The sequence below is a fragment of the Alligator mississippiensis genome, chromosome 1 (assembly GCF_030867095.1).
Source record: "Alligator mississippiensis isolate rAllMis1 chromosome 1, rAllMis1, whole genome shotgun sequence".
NCBI lineage: Eukaryota > Metazoa > Chordata > Crocodylia > Alligatoridae > Alligator > Alligator mississippiensis.
Window position 1 is genome coordinate 251,958,154 of NC_081824.1, and position 20,574 is coordinate 251,978,727.

General features: G+C 47.9%; 1 protein-coding gene across 1 annotated transcript in view; it reads left to right on the forward strand.

Annotated features, from left to right (window-relative positions):
• The first annotated feature begins 212 nt into the window (after nucleotides 1-212).
• VANGL1 (VANGL planar cell polarity protein 1) overlaps nucleotides 213-20,574 on the forward strand; it is a 69,483-nt gene continuing 49,121 nt past the window's right edge. The window contains exons 1-4 of the mRNA XM_006261475.4: nucleotides 213-315; nucleotides 8,956-9,246; nucleotides 14,090-14,216; nucleotides 19,515-20,122. Of these exons, the coding sequence (XP_006261537.1) occupies nucleotides 9,176-9,246; nucleotides 14,090-14,216; nucleotides 19,515-20,122 (806 nt within the window). The 5' untranslated portion in view covers nucleotides 213-315; nucleotides 8,956-9,175. The remainder of the gene's footprint in view (nucleotides 316-8,955; nucleotides 9,247-14,089; nucleotides 14,217-19,514; nucleotides 20,123-20,574) is intronic.

Genomic DNA, 20,574 nt, shown 5'->3' on the forward strand with positions numbered 1-20,574 from the left:
TTCATGGGCTTGCAAGCCTTTCTCCTATGCCTGGGTGCTTGGGCCCGAACGCTTGCCAAGAAATACATTTACAAAAAATTAACTGCAGCGATTTAGTGGGTCTAACACAAGCGAGCGCCTCTCCCCCCACTCCTGACCGCGCTGTGCCTGTGCAGCCAACGAGGCCCGCCGCCCCCACGCGCCGGGCGCTGCAGCCGGGGGCGGGGCGGGGCGGCCGGGCACAGGAAGCGGAAAGCGGCGGCGCCAGGAGCGCTGCAGCCCCGGCCGGGAGCAGGCAGCGGCAGCAGCGGCAGCATGGAGCGGCCGCCGCTAGAGGTGGGTCGGGCTGGGGCTGGGCTGGGCTGCCGGGGCCACGCGCGCGGGCGCTCCTGCTGCCCGGGGGCTGCTCCCTCCCGCAGCCTGCGCCTAGGAGGCGGCTGCGAGCTCAGCGCCCCCCCGCCTTGCCCTGTGGAAGGGGAGGCAGCTCCCCCCCCGCAGCCGCAGGGGGATCGCCGCCCTTGTCCCGCAGCCTGGCGCTGCTGTGGTGTAGCCCTGGCGTGGGTGCTCTCCCGTGGGCCCCTGGACCTGGGAGCTCTGCCCCTCCCTGGGCTGCGCAAGGTGGAGCAGGCGGCACAGGCTGTGCCTGCGCCCTTAGGGTAGACCAAACCCGGCGAGACAAAGCCCTGCCTGGGGGTGATCTCCTTGGGGATGGTCCTGCTTCGAGCAGGGGTTGGACTGGAGCAGCGCTTCTCAACCCCGGGGGTCGCGGCCCTAAAGTAGGTGGGGAGACTATATGAAAGGGTGGGGAATAGACGTTACAAGTGGATCGGCAAACTTTTAAAAAATCGGTTCTCCTTTAGGAAGAAAAGCATGGGGAAACTGTGGCTTTTCTCTTGCAGGCTGGCAGAGATCCCCCTATATCTGCCCCACACAGTGGGGGCAGGGGGCACTGGGTTCGGGGCTGGCCATCTGTGTTTCCAAATGGGTCCTGGTACAAAAGAGGTTGAGAACCACTGGACTAGGTGACCTCCTGAGGTCCCTCCCAACCCTAACTTTTTCTGTGATTCAGGAGCTTCCAGGCTACTCCCTGTGCCCCTGCTGGCACAGTGGGTGTTAGGGGGCTGCCAGGAGCTGCATGGGTGGGCTGGTGGCTTCCCTTTGGTCACTGTTTGCCAGATGCACTTCCCAGCATGGGCAAGGCTGGCATTGCAGGCCTGGACCCACTCTTTCCAGGTCACTTGGGTCATCTGTAGGGACTTAAGGGCCTAGCTTTGAAAACTTCAGTCTTGTGTGTCAGAAGAGCACACGCCTGAATTCTGAGGAAACCACCAGCTCTGCCTCGCACAGGTGCCAGGGAAAGCTTTCCTCACATGCAAGCAAAGTTTCTGAGCTCCGGGCTTAAAGGAAAGAGGGAGCTATTAATTAATGAGTAGGCGCGAAGCAGAACTGAGCGGAAGGGTCTGCCAATATACATCAGTTACCTGGGTCATATAAATCAAGTTGCATGTATTCGAGATGGTCTTTTTTTGGCAACTCTGGGTGTTCAAGGGAGACTTTTTAATCTTTCTTTAATGGATCAACTTGAGTTAGACAGGCTGTTTTATTACAGGTTATCCTTGGGCTGATATTGCAGATTATGGCCACACAGGACTGAATGGTTGTCTTTGTGCTGCAGACCATGTCTGCCTGGAACCTCATCCTTTTGGAGATAAGTCAGAGATCCTTTTGCTCCAAAAGCACCAGCCTCTAGCAGTTAAGCTGAAGGGGACTGTCCTTTTAGAGTAACGCTGGTCCACGATGTATAGCTGAAGAGTTCTGAGCGCAGGGCAGAGCTATTGTGTTCCTTGCTTTGTTACAGTATAGTCACAAACATCAGATGGGTAGAGAAGAAAAATCTTCCTAATTCCTGAGTGCAAAGTTTTGTTCTCGGGCCAAAGGCTGTGTCTGTGCTGGTATGTTTAACAAAGGGTTAAGCAATGCGGTGGTATATGGGGAGTTAGGGACAGTGTTCAGACTTGTAGGAAAAGTGTTGTTCAGATGAGAAACCATTCCTGAGTATTTAACCTTCTAAGAATCTTTATTTTGAGCAGGCTTGGCTTTTTTCCTCCTTTGGGGTTTGAATACATAACTGCCTGCAACGGTGGGACCAATATTGGCCATCTAGTCATTTAACTTGTTAATTTTAAAAAATAAATGGTGAATAGAGTTACAGAAAAATCTCCCATATGAAAACCCTGTGGCAAGCCAAAATTCTGGAAGGATTTCCAGCCCATGTTCAACCACACAGAGAGGTAGTTAACGGCCAGTGGCTGTCAGCCAGGAACTTTAGAAGTGAAGCAGATGCTCGGGCTGTGTCTAAGCTATGATACCTCAGCTAAATTTCCCCATTCTTTCTGCCTCTGCTGATGCAGGCATTGGTGGGGAAGGCCAGTGTGATCCAGGTTATGGATGGCTGCTGGCATGCTAAAGCGACATGTATGCTTAAGTGTGCTTGTCCTGTGAAGTCATGCTAGAATACGGAGTTGGCACAAGGCGCCTGGTGTGAAGCACAGCTGTGCTTTGTATCTGTGTAACACAACAGTGCCTGTAAGTGCACTTGAACCAGCATAGGCAGACAAGGTTCCTTGGGTGAATTTGATATCTTTTATTAGACCAACCCAAATAGTTGGAAAATAGTTATTAAGCAAGCTTTCGGGTTCAAAAACCCTTCGTCAGGCTAAGGAAGTTTCAGCAGTTGGTGTGTGCTCTTCCTGGATGGACTCTTCATTCCATGGATGGATGCTGTTCTTCCTTTAAGATGGTTGTTTATTTTAGAAATAATTTTCCTGCCTTCTCCCCAAAGCAATGGGACGGCAGATCTGAATAGAGGGAGTTAACGTACCTCCAGAAGTGACTCCTGCCCCTTCCTCCTTGGCTATGTAGGGCCTTTTTGTTGCAAAGCATAAGGGGCACAGAATGTTCTGAAGTGAGTCACAAAGCTTGGAGGAGGATGGATAGATAGATGTCTCTGTTCTCTGTAATCTTGATGTAAAAACACAACCCTGTGGCTATTATGGTTGTGACGAAAACCTAAACAATATAATACTCAGAAAGGCCTCCCTGAATTTGCAGAGAGTCTGAAACAATAGTTCCTGAGGGTAGGACTTGCTCCTTTTGTTTGGAGGGTACTGTAACTTGGGAGCCAAGATAATTAACTAAGCGTCTGCTTATTGAAGCATGCTAGCACGTATCTCTATTAAAGACTTAAATAAGCGATTATTGAAATGCAGGGCATAGCTTTCTGTGGAAACCATAGACGAGTAGCTGGATGAGACTTGGGTGGAATGGAAGATGTTTAAATGAAGATGAATAGGCCTTCAACAGTGCAGGGTCAGGAGCTACAAGGGTGCAGTTGGTTTCAGTTTCCAGAGGGTGAATCAACATTCAAAAGTTTGGGGAATGTTGTTGTAACCCTTGGGCTGGAGAGGGAGCCGCAAAGAAGGTCTGCTTTGGATAAGTAATGTGCATGTTTATGGGAGGGGAAGGACAGGGCCCAGAATCATGCAGAAGGCTTTCTAGTACACAGGCTGGCTACTTGCCAGACTGACAAAAAGCCAGACTCTGGTCCCAGCCCAGAGGCAGAGTTGTGTGTTGCAAAGCAAATGGCAGTCTTGCATCTTTGGACCTGCATTACATGTTCAAATGACCCACCTGCATGTTTATTACCTATCTAGAGGGGGGAAAATGCTTAAAAAAACTCTTAAAAATATCACTGCTGTAATGAAGATACTAGTTTGTGTGTTGATGGCTGAAAGTAAGAGCTCAAACATGCCACAGAAACCCAGAGGTTCCTGGCTGGAGGTTCTTGCCCCTCTGCTCAAGGTCAGACTAGTTGCCCATTTAGGGTCAGGAAGGAATTTTACCCCATGGTCAGGTTACTGTGGACTGTGGAGGGGGTTTGTCTTTCTCTTTGTCAGGGGCATGGCTCTTTCTTTCTTGGATCTCTCACGCTTATTTTAACTGCTTGCAGTAGCAGGACATTGAGGCTGCTGGCAGATGGGGTGGGGGGGGAGGGGAGGGGAATCTGGCTCACTAAACTTGGCATGCTACGGTGCCCAGCACATGCCCAGAAGTTGGACCTGGTTCTCCCAACATCTGTATAGATTGGATGCTTTAGTGAAGTTTTTTTCGTGCTTTCATCTAATAGCTGATTGAATTGACTTTAGATAAAATGCCATAAAGTCCCACTGAAGCACCCAATCTATACAGACTCTGGGCAAGTTGGGTCAAAGTAAGGTACATTTTTTGTTTTGTCGTCCCCCCCCCAAATGTCTGCCAGTGCCCTGACAGTCCTTATCCCCCCCCTGTACTTTACCTTTGGCAGGTTAGGGTGCTATGCCTTGTAGTTATGTGGCAGGGTTGATTGTAATAATGGGTTAGACCTGGATTAGTATGGTATTGCTTGAATAGGGATGATACTGTTTTGGGCAAGGGATTGGACTCAATGACCTCCAGAGGTCCCTCAGCCCTACTTTTCTATGATTAATTGCATTCTTCCTCTAAAAGCCCTCATGGGATATAGAACTTGAATAATTGAAAGGCCCCAATTCTGGATCCACATGGACCAATGTCTGGATTGGGGCCCGGTTAAGAAATAAGGAAGTGAACGTTCTTGAGAGATTCATTTGGCTGTGTTGCTTGTAGCACTTTGCTTTTGTAATTTTTACTATATGAAGTTACTCAACTTTGAGGAAACTGAGAATAGGAAAATACTACCGAAGTGCAAAGCAGCCAAGTGAATGTTGTTCTGGGATCACTTGAATGCATGAATATCCTAGCTCTTCTACTATTTCTAACTCTGCAGCCCTAACATTGCCTTCATGTAGCTTGAGGGTTTTCTTATTTAATTTAGTAAAGAAGCTTGGAAGTTAAAAGAGAGGAAGTTCCCCAGTGCGCTAGCTAACAGGCAGCCATTGGCCAAGAGACAGCTGGTGCCATTTAACAATCAAGGCCAACTGCATGCTTAGTCAAACATGTGCGTACTTGTGGACATTTGCAACTACTTGTTCTCCAGATGGCATCTTCCAAATGTGCAGAACTTTGGGAACAAACCATCAAGTTCCTTCTAATTTGGTAAAGGTTTGATATCTCAGTAAGAGTTCGTTCTGCATCAGGGTGAAGCTTCAGACTGAGTGGTGCTAGAGTTATCGGTGTCTGAATTGCATCCTGCATTTGGGAGGAGGGGGGGAGGTTGGTGAGATTGAATGGGTGGTAAAATCCTCTTTTTTTTGGTTTAAAAGGGTGTACATCTCTCACTTACCTTTTTTGCAGAATGACTTAAAGGAAGCCAGGAGGCAATGACAAAAATAATTTCCTTGAAGATGAGATTTGTTTCCCCATGCTTTGGGACCCAGTGTTTTGCAGGAAACATTTTCGGAAACTTGCAGCCATGTGAAAACAGGAAGGTCAAGACTCCTTATTTAGTGGCCCTGATTTAAGGTGATCTCTCCTGCACCCTGTAAAGCCCATGCTGCTTCATCCTGATATGAGGTGCTCCTGTTTTGCTTGTCAGCCTGCTGCCCTGAATCCTCTTCTCTTTAGGGGCATAAAAGGGCTCTCTAGATTGACAGGGGGTTGAAGTTTGCAGTACCTTTTGTGGGTTGTGATGAAAACAAAGGCATTACATGGAAAGCTCAGGTCTCCTAAGCTCTGCCTCTATCCCACCAGGAATACCCAAATCCAGAAGGGCTTTTGTCCACAGCCAGGCTGTGGACATTTACATTAGTCCCCAGCCAGGCTGAAGCTAGGCCTCTCCTTGCAGAAGCCACCCATCTTCTCATCTCTTGTGGCTATGAGGCATTTTTACTTCCACTCAATGGTGTGGTGTAAGGTTATGCTCTCCACAGGTTGTATCTCTGTATTCCAAAGGAAAAAAGCCCAAAATTGCACCCAACTTCAGGGAGACCCTTGGTTTCTTGGCCAGTTGCCAGCACAGCCCTCAGTGGAGTAGATCTGGGCACTCATGGAAAACCAGCCTGGGCTGGATAACAGGCAAGGTGAGCAGTTTCCTGTTCCTAGCCAAACACAGGCACATATGATGCCTATTCATGACAGCCCTGCCTTGACAGGGAGCTCCTACGTGACCATTAGTGTCCTGTGGCTGAGGCGGTGAGGTATTGCCGAATTCCCACATTACAGCTATTGCTCTTGGCACCTGCTCAGGAGGCTTACCTTCTTGGGGGCCCTCCTGTTGGTTTTGTTTTTTTACATGGAGCTTTGTCAAAACTGTTGCTCTTGTTTACATAGTAAACGGGAGCTGGCGTGATCCTGCCTGCCCTGGTATTCATGTGCTAGCCTTGCAAAAATGCTTCTCAGTACTGCTGCATGGTCTGTTCTCAGTACCAGGTATTGATTTGCCCTGCCTCAGAGTGGGAACTGCCTGTTTGTGGGTCATGCCTAGAAAGCATGTATGCTTTTCCTGTCTCCTGAAGTGCTTCGTTATACTTGCAAAGCAGAAAGTCACACAGTCTCCTGCTGTCCCCACCCTAGTGACTATTGTCAGTGTTCAAGGAACAGACATGTCAAGGGAATAGGCTCCTGTGTCCCTTGAGCCTTAAACAAAGCTGGGTAGATGGTCTTCCTCCTCTGCTCAAGGCCAGACCCATTTGCCACATTTGGGATCAGGAAGGAATTTTGCTCCATGTTTAGATCCGCTTGGAGTGGGGGCAAGGTGGGTGGTTTGCCTTCCTCTATTGTGGGGCCATGGCCCTCTTCCATTGATGTCTTCAGTGTATTTTGACAAACTACTTCCTATTTTTGCAGTGGCTGTTCTGGGCTATCTAGGATTCTGCTCTGTATCCTCTTTTGACACCCTAATATTAACCTATAACCAGGGACCTACCTAAATTGCAGTGGAAGTTTGGTGCTATTAATCCCACTCTTTTCACCACATGATCAGTATATAACAAACAAACTGGCTGTCATTAAAGACCCCAAACAGTATGTAGTTAGAAATAAGAGTCCATACCACTTAGCAGCAGCTTATGTAGAATTCGAGATATCCCTGCTCTGTCACGCTAAAATAACAGAGTGCTCTTTATTAGCAGGTTTTGAAGTGTTTCGCAAAGGAGAACAGTATTGGTCCTATCTTGTAGATGGGAAAGCAGAAGTAAAGTGACTTGCTGATTTGCCCAAAGTCACCCTGTAGTTTGGTGGAAGAGTGAGAAATGAAACTTGTGTCCCCTGTGCCAGTGCAGTGCTTTAGTCACTAAACCACCCTCTGCAAGTCTCAGTGACTTAATAGGATTATAGGAGATGTCCCCAGCAGGACGCCTTTGCTCATGTTATGCCTACAGTGCTTTACTTCCCTCAGTAAATATGCACCGTTGTCCTGGCTTTGTTTTTCTTCTGCATGCAGTCCAAGTATCTTGTGGTTCTGCTGTTGCCTGTCTCCACCTTTCTAATGACCCTCCTAAGTTTGTGCTACCTTTTTGCTATGCCTGTAACACCTTCCCAATTAATATGTACAAAGGCCCATCCTTTTAAATCTCTGCAAACCCAAGTTGGGGAAATACCTGTAATCCCCAAGGTCTCTGTACTATTTTGTAGTATTGTTCCAGTTTGTACCATCAGATTGTGAGCCCTGTGGAGTAAGGATGTTGTATTTTTTTCAGCAGGCTTTATATGGGGTTAAGCCTTGCATGCTTTACACCTACTCAACTACTTAGTTTTGTGAAATGTCAGAGAAGTCTTTCTGCACGTTACAGTTAAAACGATTAGCTCAGCTGAGTGACGTGCTAATTTTTTTTCTTCTTTTCAGGGGGAGGTTAAATGTTTATTAGAAGCAGCTTGAAAATTGCTGTGAGCAGAAAATAATTGGAGGGTTTAATAAAAGCAGTCTCCCTTCTCTCACGAAAACTGAGTGAATGGAATGCCAGTGGAAGCGGGGACTACGGCCCTGGCTAGAGGCAGGAATAGACCTGGACAGGAAATTTTAAGAGTCCTCCTTTGTGCCAAGCACAGTGCTCTGGCATAGCATCTTGCATCTGAGCTGTAGCCCCTCTACCCAGTTTGTAATGTGCACAAGCGAGGCTGCAGAGATTTCCCTTCCCCTACCCTCAGGGTTCTCCCTTTATCAAGTCCATCTATAACCCAGTTTGGAATGTGAATTTGGGTCCCTTGGATTGAAAGAGGTTAATGCCCACTGAGCTATCTTGCAGGACTCCAAGAGTTTACAGGGCACATGACTGGTTCCAACGTCTTGCTCTTTGTAGAGAAAGATATAGGAAGATGTTGCATATGGACAGTGCCCTAAAAAACATATGGTAGGGAACTAACATGTTATTGTGACTTAAGATTCTCCTATGACTTCTGAAAGCTTGGAACAAAGCTTGACTGTTCAAGGTCCAAATTAGCCTTTGTGTATCAAAGGGATATAATGACTTAAAATGCTGAGAACTGAATAGGAATTAATGCTTGTAAAGTGGCTGCACACAGCTGCTGGTCATGAAAACCAAGTCTAGTTCAGATGCGGTAGGTCTCATAGTTCAGTGCCTTGCACCTTGTCTAGTTGTAGGTAAAATGCTACTCTTCTGACTTGGTGGCATTTTGGACCTATTCTTTATCATGGTTAGTGACAACTATAGAGGATGAAGCCTGGTGAAGCTCTGAGAAGGGAGTTGCTATTGCTCTGGGATAGTTAATGATGGGCTGTAAAGTCAAGGCTTTAACAACCTTCTTTGTCTCCAACAATTTATGCCATGTCCTTCAGGTGTTCGCGTAATGGGCTATAGCCTACGTAATCCTATGCAGGACCGTTCTGTAAACATGAATAACTTTCCACGGGACAAAATAAGAGGCTAATACAGCTGTTGCAAAGAGCTTCCAGTCTAAGCATAAATCAAGTATGATGAATGTAGATGGACCTTAGAGGTAAAAGAGGCAAGGGCTACCTCAGTGAGGATGTGGCTACTTTACTTCCATCTTTCTCCCCCACAGATTGATGCTGAGGATTAAGGCACCTCCTTGTCTCTCCTTGGAATGTCTTACTGCTGAAGGTCCCTGACTGCCTGGCGTGTCAGACCTACAGATGATTGGGCACCGCAGAGTCTCCAGGAAAGCACTTTTATTAAGGACTTCCTTTGAGGCACCCCTCTTCATCCTCTGAGTAACGAGATCTACGTCCCTCCCTCCGGGTGAAGGCCAGGCCCTTGGTGCCATGGATACTGAATCGACATATTCGGGATATTCCCACTACTCAGGTCACTCTAAAAAAGCCCACAGACAAGGGTATGGAAATTGTTATTAGTCATAATCGATGCTGTTGTCTGGCAAATGTCACAGGGAGGGAGCGGGGAGGGAATACCTTTTCTGTAAATCATGCTCAAATCCCCATCAGAAAAATGTGCTTTGGCTTGCAGTCTCCTCAATGATGGACCGTCTCCCTGAGGGACAGCAAAGGGGAACACTGGAAATAATTATGCCCCTTGCTTAGCTGTTGTCAACCATGTCTGAGGCCTTGTAGGAGCATAGAAGATGGTCATGGAAGAAGATTGGCATTTTCATTTAGTGAGTGAGGGAGCTGGAGAGAGTCTCCAGATGGTATAGTCAGGCTTCAAGCTGATGCTCATCTGCTGTACCTTCCCATCTCTTCCACTCCTTTTCATCTCTGTCAGCTGGGGGCAAAGTTTCTCATTTTCCCCCTCTATTCAGCTGTCACTTATTAACTTTTGAATACAATGCATGTAATTGCTGTCTGCCCACCACAAGTAGCTTATCAGATTTAGTTGGAGGAAAGAACAGGTTTTTAGAGCTCAGTAGAAAAGCTCCTTTTCCTGGGAATGCTGGAGCTGTTCAGCAGCGTTGTAAAGAGAGAATATTTTGTTCTAGACTGGGGTGCTCAATCTCAGGCCTGTGGGCCAGATCTGCCCTGTGGTGCCTTGTCACCTGGCTTATGGGGCTAGAAGTTTAGCAGTGGGGGAGTGGTGGCCCTGCTCCCTTGTTGCCAAATCTCTGTACCTATGGGAAGCCCCAGGCTCTGCATTCTGGATCTGGCACCTGATCCCAGCACATGGGGCTCAGTGGGGGTGCAGTGCCAGGCCCCAGGGTCCAATCCTGCCATGCAGGGGGTGGGAGTGGCTGGCGCTGGGCCCCCAGGGCCCAGTCTCAAAGCAAGGGGACAGGAAGGGCCAGTGCTGGGCCCACAGGGAGCCAGTACCTGTAGGGACCAGTCCTGGTGTGCAGACAGGCCTCGCACCAGTCATCTGGCCTGCAGGACCAAAAGGTTGAGCACCCCTGTCCTAGACACCCTTGCCACCCAGGTGGTAGCTAACTGCACAAAGCATGTAATGTCACATGGTAAATGTGACCTAAATTACAAAAGGAAAAAAATAAAACAACCCCAGCTGCAAAGACTTGAGGTGGGCTGAGCTAACTTTTGAATTTCAGTAGTTTTCATGTTGCTTGCTGGAGGGGGAGAAAAAATTCCAGTTCTGTAAAAGGGAGGCTCTTCTTTCTCCTCGGTCCTATTTTTGAGCAGAAGGCCAAATTTTCATCACCTCCCTCCACTTCCCCTCCTCCCCCCCCCAAAAATTGGCCTGTTTGTGAACGCTTGGAATGCAGCACAAAGCTCTCTTGGAAGTTCCAATCCAAGAGCCTTTGTGTATCTCTGGTGGATCTTATTTGTTATTTAAGATGACAAGCTTTCCCTTCCTTCTGCTGCCCTCCCTGAAAGTCTCACCCCATTTAACTTTAATAGGCTTCAGTTAAACTGAAATGAGAGGGGTTGGACACACGACTGGAAAGCTAAGATTAATGTGTGATATAGAACTGCGGAGTGTGCTGATCCTTTTGTGAATATACACACGAGCCACTTAGCTGTTCAGACTGAGAAGGAGGAAAATAAAACTAGTTGGGACAGTGCTCTCATGCTTGCCACAGGAGTGGTAGAAATTATTTGATTCCTAGATTCCTAGATTGTAGAGTTGGAAGGGACCACAATGGATCATCGTGTCTGACCCCCTGCCCCTGGCAGGAAAGAGGACCGAGGTCAGATGACCCCAGCCAGGTGACTGTCTAGCCTCCTCTTGAAGACCTCCAAGCTAGGTGATAGCACCACCTCTCTTGGAAGCCCATTCCAGACTCTGGCCACCCTTACTGTGAAAAATTTCTTTCTAATATCTAACCTAAATCCACTCTCAACTAGTTTACACCTGTTATTCCTAGTCACTCCCTGGGGCGCCTTGGTAAACAGCGCTTCCCCTATTCCCCATTGAACTCCCCTAATAAATTTATAGGCAGCCACAAGATCTCCCCTCAGCCGTCTCTTGTGAAGGCTGAAGAGATTCAGCTCTCTCAATCTTCTCCCGTAGGGTCTATCACAAAGGACACTAATCATGTGAGTGGCCCTCCTCTGGACCCTCTCCAGATTCCCTGCGCCCCTCTTGAAGTGCGGCGCCCAAAACTGGACACGGTACTCCAACTGCGGCCTGACCAGTGCCGCGTAGAGGGGGAGCATCACCTCCTTTGTTTTATTAGTCATGCACCTGCTAATGCACGACAAGGTGCGATTGGCCTTGTTGATGGCCTCGTTACACTGCCGGCTCATGTTCATCTTGGAGTCAGTTATGACTCCGAGATCCCTCTCTGCCTCCGAGCGTCTGAGAAGGACACTCCCCAACCTATAGGTATGCTGGGGGTTCCTCCTTCCCAGGTGGAGTACCTTACATTTATCTTTATTAAATTGCATCCTATTTCTCTCTGCCCATTGATCCAACCTGTCCAGGTCAGCCTGAATCTGCTCCCTGCCCTCCGGTATACTAACTTTGCCCCATAACTTGGTATCATCAGTGAACTTGGAGAGGGTGCTCTCCACGCCCTTGTCCAAATTGCTGATGAAGATATTGAATAATATCATTCCGAGGACTGAACCCTGCAGGACCCCACTGCCTGCCTCCTCCAGGCTGATAAGGAACCATCCACCACCACTCTCTGGGTGCAGTCCCTAAGCCAGCTGGCCACCCACCTGACCGTGTAGGCATCTACTCCGCAGTCTGCTAGATCTTGACGCTAGAGCTTGAGGCATGTTTTTTTTCTTAAGAGGAAAAAGTTGTACAGGGTCTGAGTAAAATTGAACAAACCCCATAAAGGATATCTTAGTCCCTTTGATACTACTTGCAGTTCTAGTGTAGCTGGGTGGGGGTGTTTTAACCTGGACTTGGACAGTAGTCAACAGGAGCTTCAGACTTCCAAATCAGTGGCTGTTTTCCTCAGCTTAGGATGTTGTGGAAAGCTCTGCTTTGCAGGGACCAAACTGCCTGGTATTACTGGCCTGCTTTAACTCAACTTCTACTTATGGGATGCTTGATTTAAGGTCAGGAAACTGAGACTCTGTAATGCTGGATAGAGTTACTGGCTCTCCAGGCCTCTCCCTCCAGCGTGGCTGCCCCACTGCACATACAACTTTTTGCTGCTGTCTTCCCCCCAACTTTCTTTCCTGAAATGATTTCTGTCGTGCAAGAAGGGTTGAAGATTCCCATTCTCTAGGGCCAGCACTGGAAAGGGGTTTGGGCCTCTGAAGCAAAATTCTGGTGGTGTTTAATGGCCCAGATCTGATACTGAAAACCCCTGCCCAGCTGGTGCCTAAATTCTATATTCTTGTTTTTCTTTTTTTCTTTAAAATTCTGTGCGTTCTTTAAAATTCAGTCCAGCAGCACTGAGCAGCCTGACATCTCAGTCACACCTGAGTTTGTCAGAGACCCAGTAACATGATGATCCTCTGCCCATCTCCGATGAGAGAGAGAGAGAGAAATCCTATGGATATGGGGACTGGGTCCCACCTAAAATGTGGTTGTGGCAGCCACTGTCTCTTAATGGTGGGCACCCCCTTCGTACAGTTGCTTAGTGGTTAAATTATTCACCCTGGGTCAGTTCCTTCCTGTGTCCAATGGGCCTGAAATTGCATTTTCTTCTATTCTAGAGGATGCCCAACCTGTCAAATCATAGGCTATTCTATGGTGGGACATTTTCCATCCTAACTTTTAAAGCGGTGCCAAGTTTGCATAGAAGATTCATGGGGCTAGAGAGGGTGGGAGTATGTGTGGCTCTAGTCCTGCAGCCAGGGGAGTCCAGGGTCCCAGCAACTTCTCCAAGGTGTTCATGTATTTCTGTCTAATGACTAATGTAAAAGACAGAGACAGTCCTTGTAGCAAGTATGGAGACCCACATCTCTCATAGCTCAGGTTAATGCTCTAGACACCACACCAGTCAGGGTCCCTCCTTCTACCTGATTGTTGCGTGAAGAGCAGCACAACTTCAGAAGGGACAGATGATGAGTGTCCTTACCCCTGAATAGTCTGTTTTTAGGGCCCTGGCTTGGCAGGGACGTGGGGGTGGTAGTTAAAATCCATCTAGGGAATCATCTCTGCATTTCATATCACCTAGACAAGTGATTTGACTAGTGGTGGGTTACAGGAAGGGGGTATACCACCATTCCCTTTTGGTCTTCTTTTGGAAGAAGAGTGATTCCCTTGAAACATCTTGCTTCCTGAGCAATAGAACTCCTCCAGAAGCCCTTGGGGAAGTGAGGAGGCTGCTCTGAGTCCCCAACACAGATCCTTGGAGACTCTAGAGTGGGTCCTGGAATCAAGGTGTTTAAAGCTTGTAAAGAGGCACGTGTGGGAAAAGCAGATGCAAACCCTTGCTGGGAACAAGTTCTCTTCCTCAAACTCCCTGTTTCTAGAAACTGTCTGCAAATGAGTTGGCACTAACATGTGACCCAGCCTTCTGCAAGTATTGTAAGTGGAGTTCTGTCCTGTGAGGTTAGAGTGGGTGTGTATGCTTAAGTAATGAAATAGGGTATAGAGGGCAGGTCTCCTGTGGAAGGCTCAGAAGAACACTCTTGAGAGGATGGGAAAAGATGAAAAGCTGCTTGCTGATATGCTTACTCAGTGTTTGCTTTGAGAATTAAACACTCCCGGGAGGAAGCCAGTGGCTGTCTGAGCTAGAGTCATTCAAAATCGCTTGAGCACAACATGCCTTGGCTGTGACAGGGCTCCTCCAGGGCTGAGTTGGTGATGTTTCTCAGTGATCTAGCCCCCTGTAACCTTCTTCTCCTCTTGCCCTGCTGGAAAAGGAGCCGGGACAGGCACAAATCACCACGGAGTAAAGATGGCAGTCGATCAGAGAAATCGGTCACCATCCAGACACCCCCTGCAGAGCCACTGCTGGGGAATGAGGCTTCTCGGACAGAAGAGGGCCAGGTAAGGAATGGGAAGGGGGTGGGCACAGCAATGGTGGAGGGCAGACAATGCTCTGAGTCCTGGGCGACGTGTTATCTGTTCACTTGTGATCAGGCTGGTTTGTTTTATGGGTGCCCTCCTCAGCATTGCAGATGCTGTTGTAATTGTTCAGGGATGGCTTCAAACTGCTTTGCAAAACTCCCTATGCATAGGGGACACATCACTAGCTGAAGCTGCTGTTTTCCAGAGCCTAGTGAGGTGATTTAGGATTGGGAGTGGAGAGCAGTGCTCTCTTAGTTAAATGGCTGCAGGTTTGTACAGGGGCAGAACACAATGAAGTGACCTGGAACTGGCCTCGTACAACAGGGCTTCTACCTTTACTATTCGATTCTGTGTCCATCACAAGCATTCCAGTGCTGGTCAGGAACTTGGATTTGTCTTATTTGCAGCAGCATGGTGCCCTGTCCAGCCACACGAGGGGTCCTTTTACTCAGTTGACTCTGAGCCATGCCAAGCCCTTCCAAAGCAGCTGTTTCCTATGCCTAATCCAGGATTACTGTCCAGGTCACCTTCACCCTTGTTTTGCCTCTGTCTCTCATAGATTCATAGATGTTAGGGTTGGAAGGGACCTCAATAGATCATCAAGTCCGACCCCCTGCATAAGCAGGAAAGAGTGCTGGGTCTAAATGACCCCAGCTAGATACTCGTCTAACCTCCTCTTGAAGACCCCCAGGGTAGGGGAGAGCACCACCTCCCTTGGGAGCCCGTTCCAGACCTTGGCCACTCGAACTGTGAAGAAGTTCTTCCTAATGTCTAGTCTAAATCTGCTCTCTGCTAGCTTGTGGCCATTGTTTCTTGTAACCCCCGGGGGCGCCTTGGTGAATAAATCCTCACCAATTCCCTTCTGTGCCCCCGTGATGAATTTATAGGCAGCCACAAGGTCGCCTCTCAACCTTCTCTTGGGGAGGCTGAAAAGGTCCAGTTTCTCTAGTCTCTCCTCGTAGGGCTTGGTCTGCAGGCCCTTGACCATACGAGTTGCCCTTCGCTGTACCCTCTCCAGGTTATCCGCATCCTTCTTGAAGTGTGGCGCCCAGAATTGCACGCAGTACTCCAACTGCGGTCTGACCAACGCCCTATAGAGGGGAAGTATCACCTCCCTGGACCTATTTGTCATGCATCTGCTGATGCACGATAAAGTGCCATTGGCTTTTCTGATGGCTTTGTCACACTGCCGGCTCATGTTCATCTTGGAGTCCACTAGGACTCCAAGATCCCTTTCCACCTCCGTGCCACCCAGCAGGTCATTCCCTAGGCTGTAGGTGTGCTGGACATTTTTCCTCCCTAGGTGCAGCACTTTGCATTTCTCCTTGTTGAACTGCATCCTGTTGTTTTCTGCCCACTTGTCCAGCCTATCCAGGTCTGCCTGCAGCTGTTTCCTGCCCTCCGGCGTGTCCACTTCTCCCCATAGCTTTGTGTCATCTGCAAACTTGGACAGAGTACATTTCACTCCCACGTCCAAGTCGCTGATGAAGACATTAAAGAGTATCGGTCCAAGGACCGAACCCTGCGGGACCCCACTGCCCACACCCTTCCAGGTCGAGACCGACCCATCTACCACGACTCTTTGGGTGCGACCCTCTAGCCAATTCGCCACCCACCGGACTGTGCAGTCATCCACATCACAGCCTCTTAATTTGTTCACCAGTATGGGGTGGGATACCGTATCGAAGGCCTTCCTGAAGTCCAGGTATACGACATCCACCCCTCCTCCTGTGTCCAGGCGTTTCGTAACCTGGTCATAGAAAGAGACTAGGTTGGTCAGGCACGATCTGCCCGCCACAAACCCATGCTGGTTTCCCCTCAGCATAATTTGTCCTGCCGGGCTCTCACAAATGTGAGCCTTGATAATTTTTTCAAATACTTTACCAAGGATGGAGGTGAGACTGACAGGAGAGACGCTATTTTTTAAGAAGGCTTCTTTCCAGGAGTAAAAAAAGAAAATGTTGGAGAGGCCAGGGCTTGGGAAGGCAGGTAAGAAAGAACGGGGAGATAGTCTAGTCTAGGCAATAGGGAGAACAAAAAAAAAAAAAAAAATGTACATGGCAGGGCCAATGACCTTTGGTCAGAAAAGGAACAAGATGTTGTTTTCAGACCGCTTCTAGTTTTGAATTGATACCTCTTCCACATCTGGAGTTTTGAGGTTTCCTCAGACATGAGAGATGATCTTTAAAGAGCAGCTGATGTACTAAAACTGTTCAGAAACCATTGTGGTTTTGAATGCGTTTTGGTGTGGCATACATTTCATGCTTCATGGTGGGTTTTGTGTGTGTGTCTATATGTGAGAGATGGTTTCTGCACACAGAAGCGGTTGAGTCTTCACTGGGCGTGTGCTAGCAGTTGAGCACCCTCTGCAGTTGTCTGAGTGTGGTTACAATAGAGGCATCCATAAATGTTGTCTCACTCCAGATAGTGACTTTCATAATCTACAAGCTCATCAATTGGAAGCAAGGGCCAGTATAATTTCAAGTGGGTCAAAAATGGGCTAGGAGCTCTCACACAGTTGCTTTCATGCAAATCCAAAAACTGAAGGGGACAGAGTAAATACATTTCTACATGAGCAAAGCTGTCTCTGAGCATGAAGAACTCTTGACAACAATGTCTTGGAGTCATTCCAGCAGCGCCTTAGTCCAAAGACCAAGCCCAGTAGCTGTGTGTGACTGTATGAACTGCTGATAATGTGATTTGATTATTTTCCCCCTCATCTTGGAAGCACTCTTGAAGTTAGGAAGTAGGGCTCCCTGGTTCTAGGCTTGTCTTGGGCCTCCATTTACTATGATCCTCAGTGGCAGAGGGGAGGTGACATATGTTTCCCAATCTACAAAATGAGGATAATTCTGTGGAGCCACGCCTATAGTACAGGAGAAGCACTAAGTCTCCAAATCCATTGGTGTGTAAAATGCTTGGCTCAAATGGAAGGTACTAGCAAAGAGGGGAGTGCTGTAGTGTTACCTTTCACTACAGAGTGAGCTCCAATGTAACTACCTCTTTCAGGGCCTCTCTCGTGCTGAAAAGTGATAAAAACCACAGAAATTAATGCAAGATGCTGTTTGTGGTTGGCGTGTGCGTCTGTCTCCCTTTTTTTCAAAACTTCCTGCCTGAAGCTGTGGAGATACTAGCATCTCCGGGTGCACCAGCAGTTAAATTCCTGGAGCTATTTTGAGCTATCAGGCTGTCTTGGTCCAGTCGTTTTCCAAGGATTCTTGTTAATCTCTTTGTTTTTCATAACCCTTCCTCTCCAAAGGAGAGAAAATTAATAGTGCTTAGGACTCACTGGATTGATGGCCCCAATGAGGCTATGGATTTATGGTTAGCGAACAAGAATGCCATCCCTGTATGACCTCAGAAGATAGCATACCTTAAGTTTTTTTTAAAAACTAAGCGGTTCCTTTAAATAAATAAGTCTCTTGTCAGCATAGTCAGCAGCAGAAGCCAAAAAGGATGTCTGCATGTATCTTTCTCCCTCCTTATCAGTCACTGCCATGCTTTCCAAAAATGCATCCCTCTGCAAAAAAAAATCAGTGGGACACTAATGACCTCTCCAACTACAAAGGCTTGAGATGCTGCTGAGGAGAGTGGAGTAAGCTGGTGACGTGCACTCTCTAGAAGCTCTTTAATGCTAGTTGAAAAGGCGCTAGGGTAAATTAAGAGCCCTCAGAAGTGTGAATCACTCCTTGAACAGCAGCTCCAAGTCAGATCTGTACATGTCAGCTTAACTCTACCTTCACCTAATGTGGGTGTGTCCAAGCAGATACATATGGGGGGTGGGGGTAGGAATAACAGCTTGCAGAAATTATCTGAAGTTGGAATTCTTTTATGGCCAGCTTTCAGAAACCTTTTTGTACGGTTAAATTGGACTGTCTGTCAACATGCAGCAGAGGATGTGGCTTCAGGCTGAGCAGCTCCTGATAGACAGCCTTCTATACTGTGATACCAGAACTCACTAGCATAGTTGGGTTCCACAAATTAAGCCAAAACCCTTAATTATCTGCCTTTAAATATTTCAGGGTGTGCTCAGTTGCTAGTTACAGTGAAAATGTTCCCAACCTTTCTGGCTGTAAGTACATGTTGCATTTGTCCTGGGATCCTACAGACATAAATTCCACTGTCCCTCTGAAGTATGTGGGATGAAATGTCCTGCTCCTCCCCCCTCCTCCCCCCTCAATGGCATAGCTGTGTGCATCTGTAAGGTTACTGTGCTTTTTTTTTTTTTTTTTTGCTTTTTTTTTTTCTTCTCTCTGGGACAAGACAGGCAGGCTGTGGTTCCTTTGGTGAAGGAGAAGCAATGCAGCTTGAAAGGGCAACACATGTAAATGATTGTGCAGTGCCTGTTCTTGTCCTGGGGTTTAACCCAGATCAATCAGAGTTGCTCCAAATGTGTATTTATAGTAGTGGGGACCAACCTCTTTTGGCTGCATTCCTTATCCCTGAATGCCTCTCTGATGCCTGTCTGATCTGCTCTGCTTTCTGCTCCCTACCTTATCTGTCACTGTTTCCTGGTTTATCCCTGACCTGCCCCATATCACTCATGGAGGCTACCTGTGCCATTTCTGGCATGCGTGCTGTGGATTGGTCATCTTTAATTTACAGCCTTTCTCTAATGGAAATACAGTGGAGCCCTCCAAATGTGAATCAATTTGTCACAGCTCTGTGGTAGCTGTAGATTTCACTAGAGCAGTTGGGATTAGCTTGCAGCAAGCTAATGAGATGAGTTTCTGTTGTGGGTGGATTCTGCTGTGAGTTTACAGGAGTGCTGGTGGGCTGGAATGGTACTAGCTTTTCACACTTAATAAAGAAATCTGTACCTGAGAGGCTTCCCTAGATCTGACTTTGAGGTTTCATTAACATGGCTTGCACTCCCACTCTACTTGTATGGCAGAATCTGCTATGCCCTTTGTGAATGTGTGCACACTTGAACACCTGCGATTTCTGTTCTCTCTGCTAGAACAGGCTGAATATTTGGGAATCTTTGGAAGAACTAGAGTGCTGTACAGCAAACAGCCTTGGAAAGTTGAGCTCCCTGTTCTGTGCTTGCAGATCGTAGTTCTAGACAATGTAAAGATTTTTGGATTTGATTGCTCTGTTTGCCCCACTGTCACTGGCTGTTGGGGTTGATAATTCAGCCTGGATAACTTGAATCCAGGCCTCCTGTTGAGCTAAGTTGGGATGAACTTCTAGTTCTGTTGGGCAGCCCTGTAGCTCTTCAGCAGATAAAGGCAGAGTGCCAGCACTCCACGACTGGTTATTTTGTCTTCCCTTCAGGATGACAACTGGGGTGAAACCACCACAGCTATCACGGGTACCTCGGAGCACAGCATTTCTCAGGAGGACATCGCCAGGATCAGCAAGGATCTGGAGGACAGCGTTGGTTTGGACTGCAAACGCTACCTTGGATTAACTGTGGCAGCTGTACTCGGACTCCTTGTCTTCCTCACCCCTGTGGCCTTCATCCTGTTACCCCAGATCCTGTGGCGGGACGATCTGGAGCCTTGTGGCACTGTCTGTGAGGGATTGTTCATCTCTGTGGCTTTTAAACTCCTTATTCTCCTGATTGGGACCTGGGCCCTGTTTTTCCGCCAGCCAAAGGCGGATATACCGCGGGTGTTTGTGTTCCGGGCTCTCCTGCTGGTGCTTATCTTCCTGTTTGTGTTTTCCTACTGGCTCTTCTATGGTGTCCGCATCTTGGACTCCAAGGACCCCAATTACCAGGGCATAGTGCAGTATGCGGTGTCCTTGGTGGATGCACTTCTCTTCATTCACTATCTAGCCATCGTGCTGCTGGAGCTGAGGCAGCTGCAGCCCACCTTCACCATCAAGGTGGTTCGGTCAACAGATGGAGAGTCGCGATATTACAGCCTGGGGCACTTGAGGTAGGTTTTAACTTCTCTAACTGAGGTAGGTCTAGAAATTTTCAGAAAGCATGGCTTTCTGAGGGCTTGCTGGATTCTTGTTTCCTTCCCTGAGCATCCCAGAGTCATTTTAAAGATTGCTGACTTTAAGTCTTACAGATGCTCTGTGAGGTAGGAGAGAGAGGTCTCCTCTTCACAGGTGGGTATGGAAGCCAAGTGACTGATCTGAGGTAAGAGTCAGTAGCAGAACTGGAAACGGATTTCCTCAGACTCACGCCTATGTGTTTTAAAATCCAATCTGTGCTTCCCCTTTCTTCTCTTTACACAAAGAACTGGTGCTGAGAGTGACTCAGACCCCCCAAATATCATTGTAGTCATTGGCAGGACAAGTGTGTCCTTTATTCTATAGGATCAGCAGCCGACTAGATGGGAACCCTTTTTGAACTCAACGTGCAAGTCCCAAAGCCTGTAAC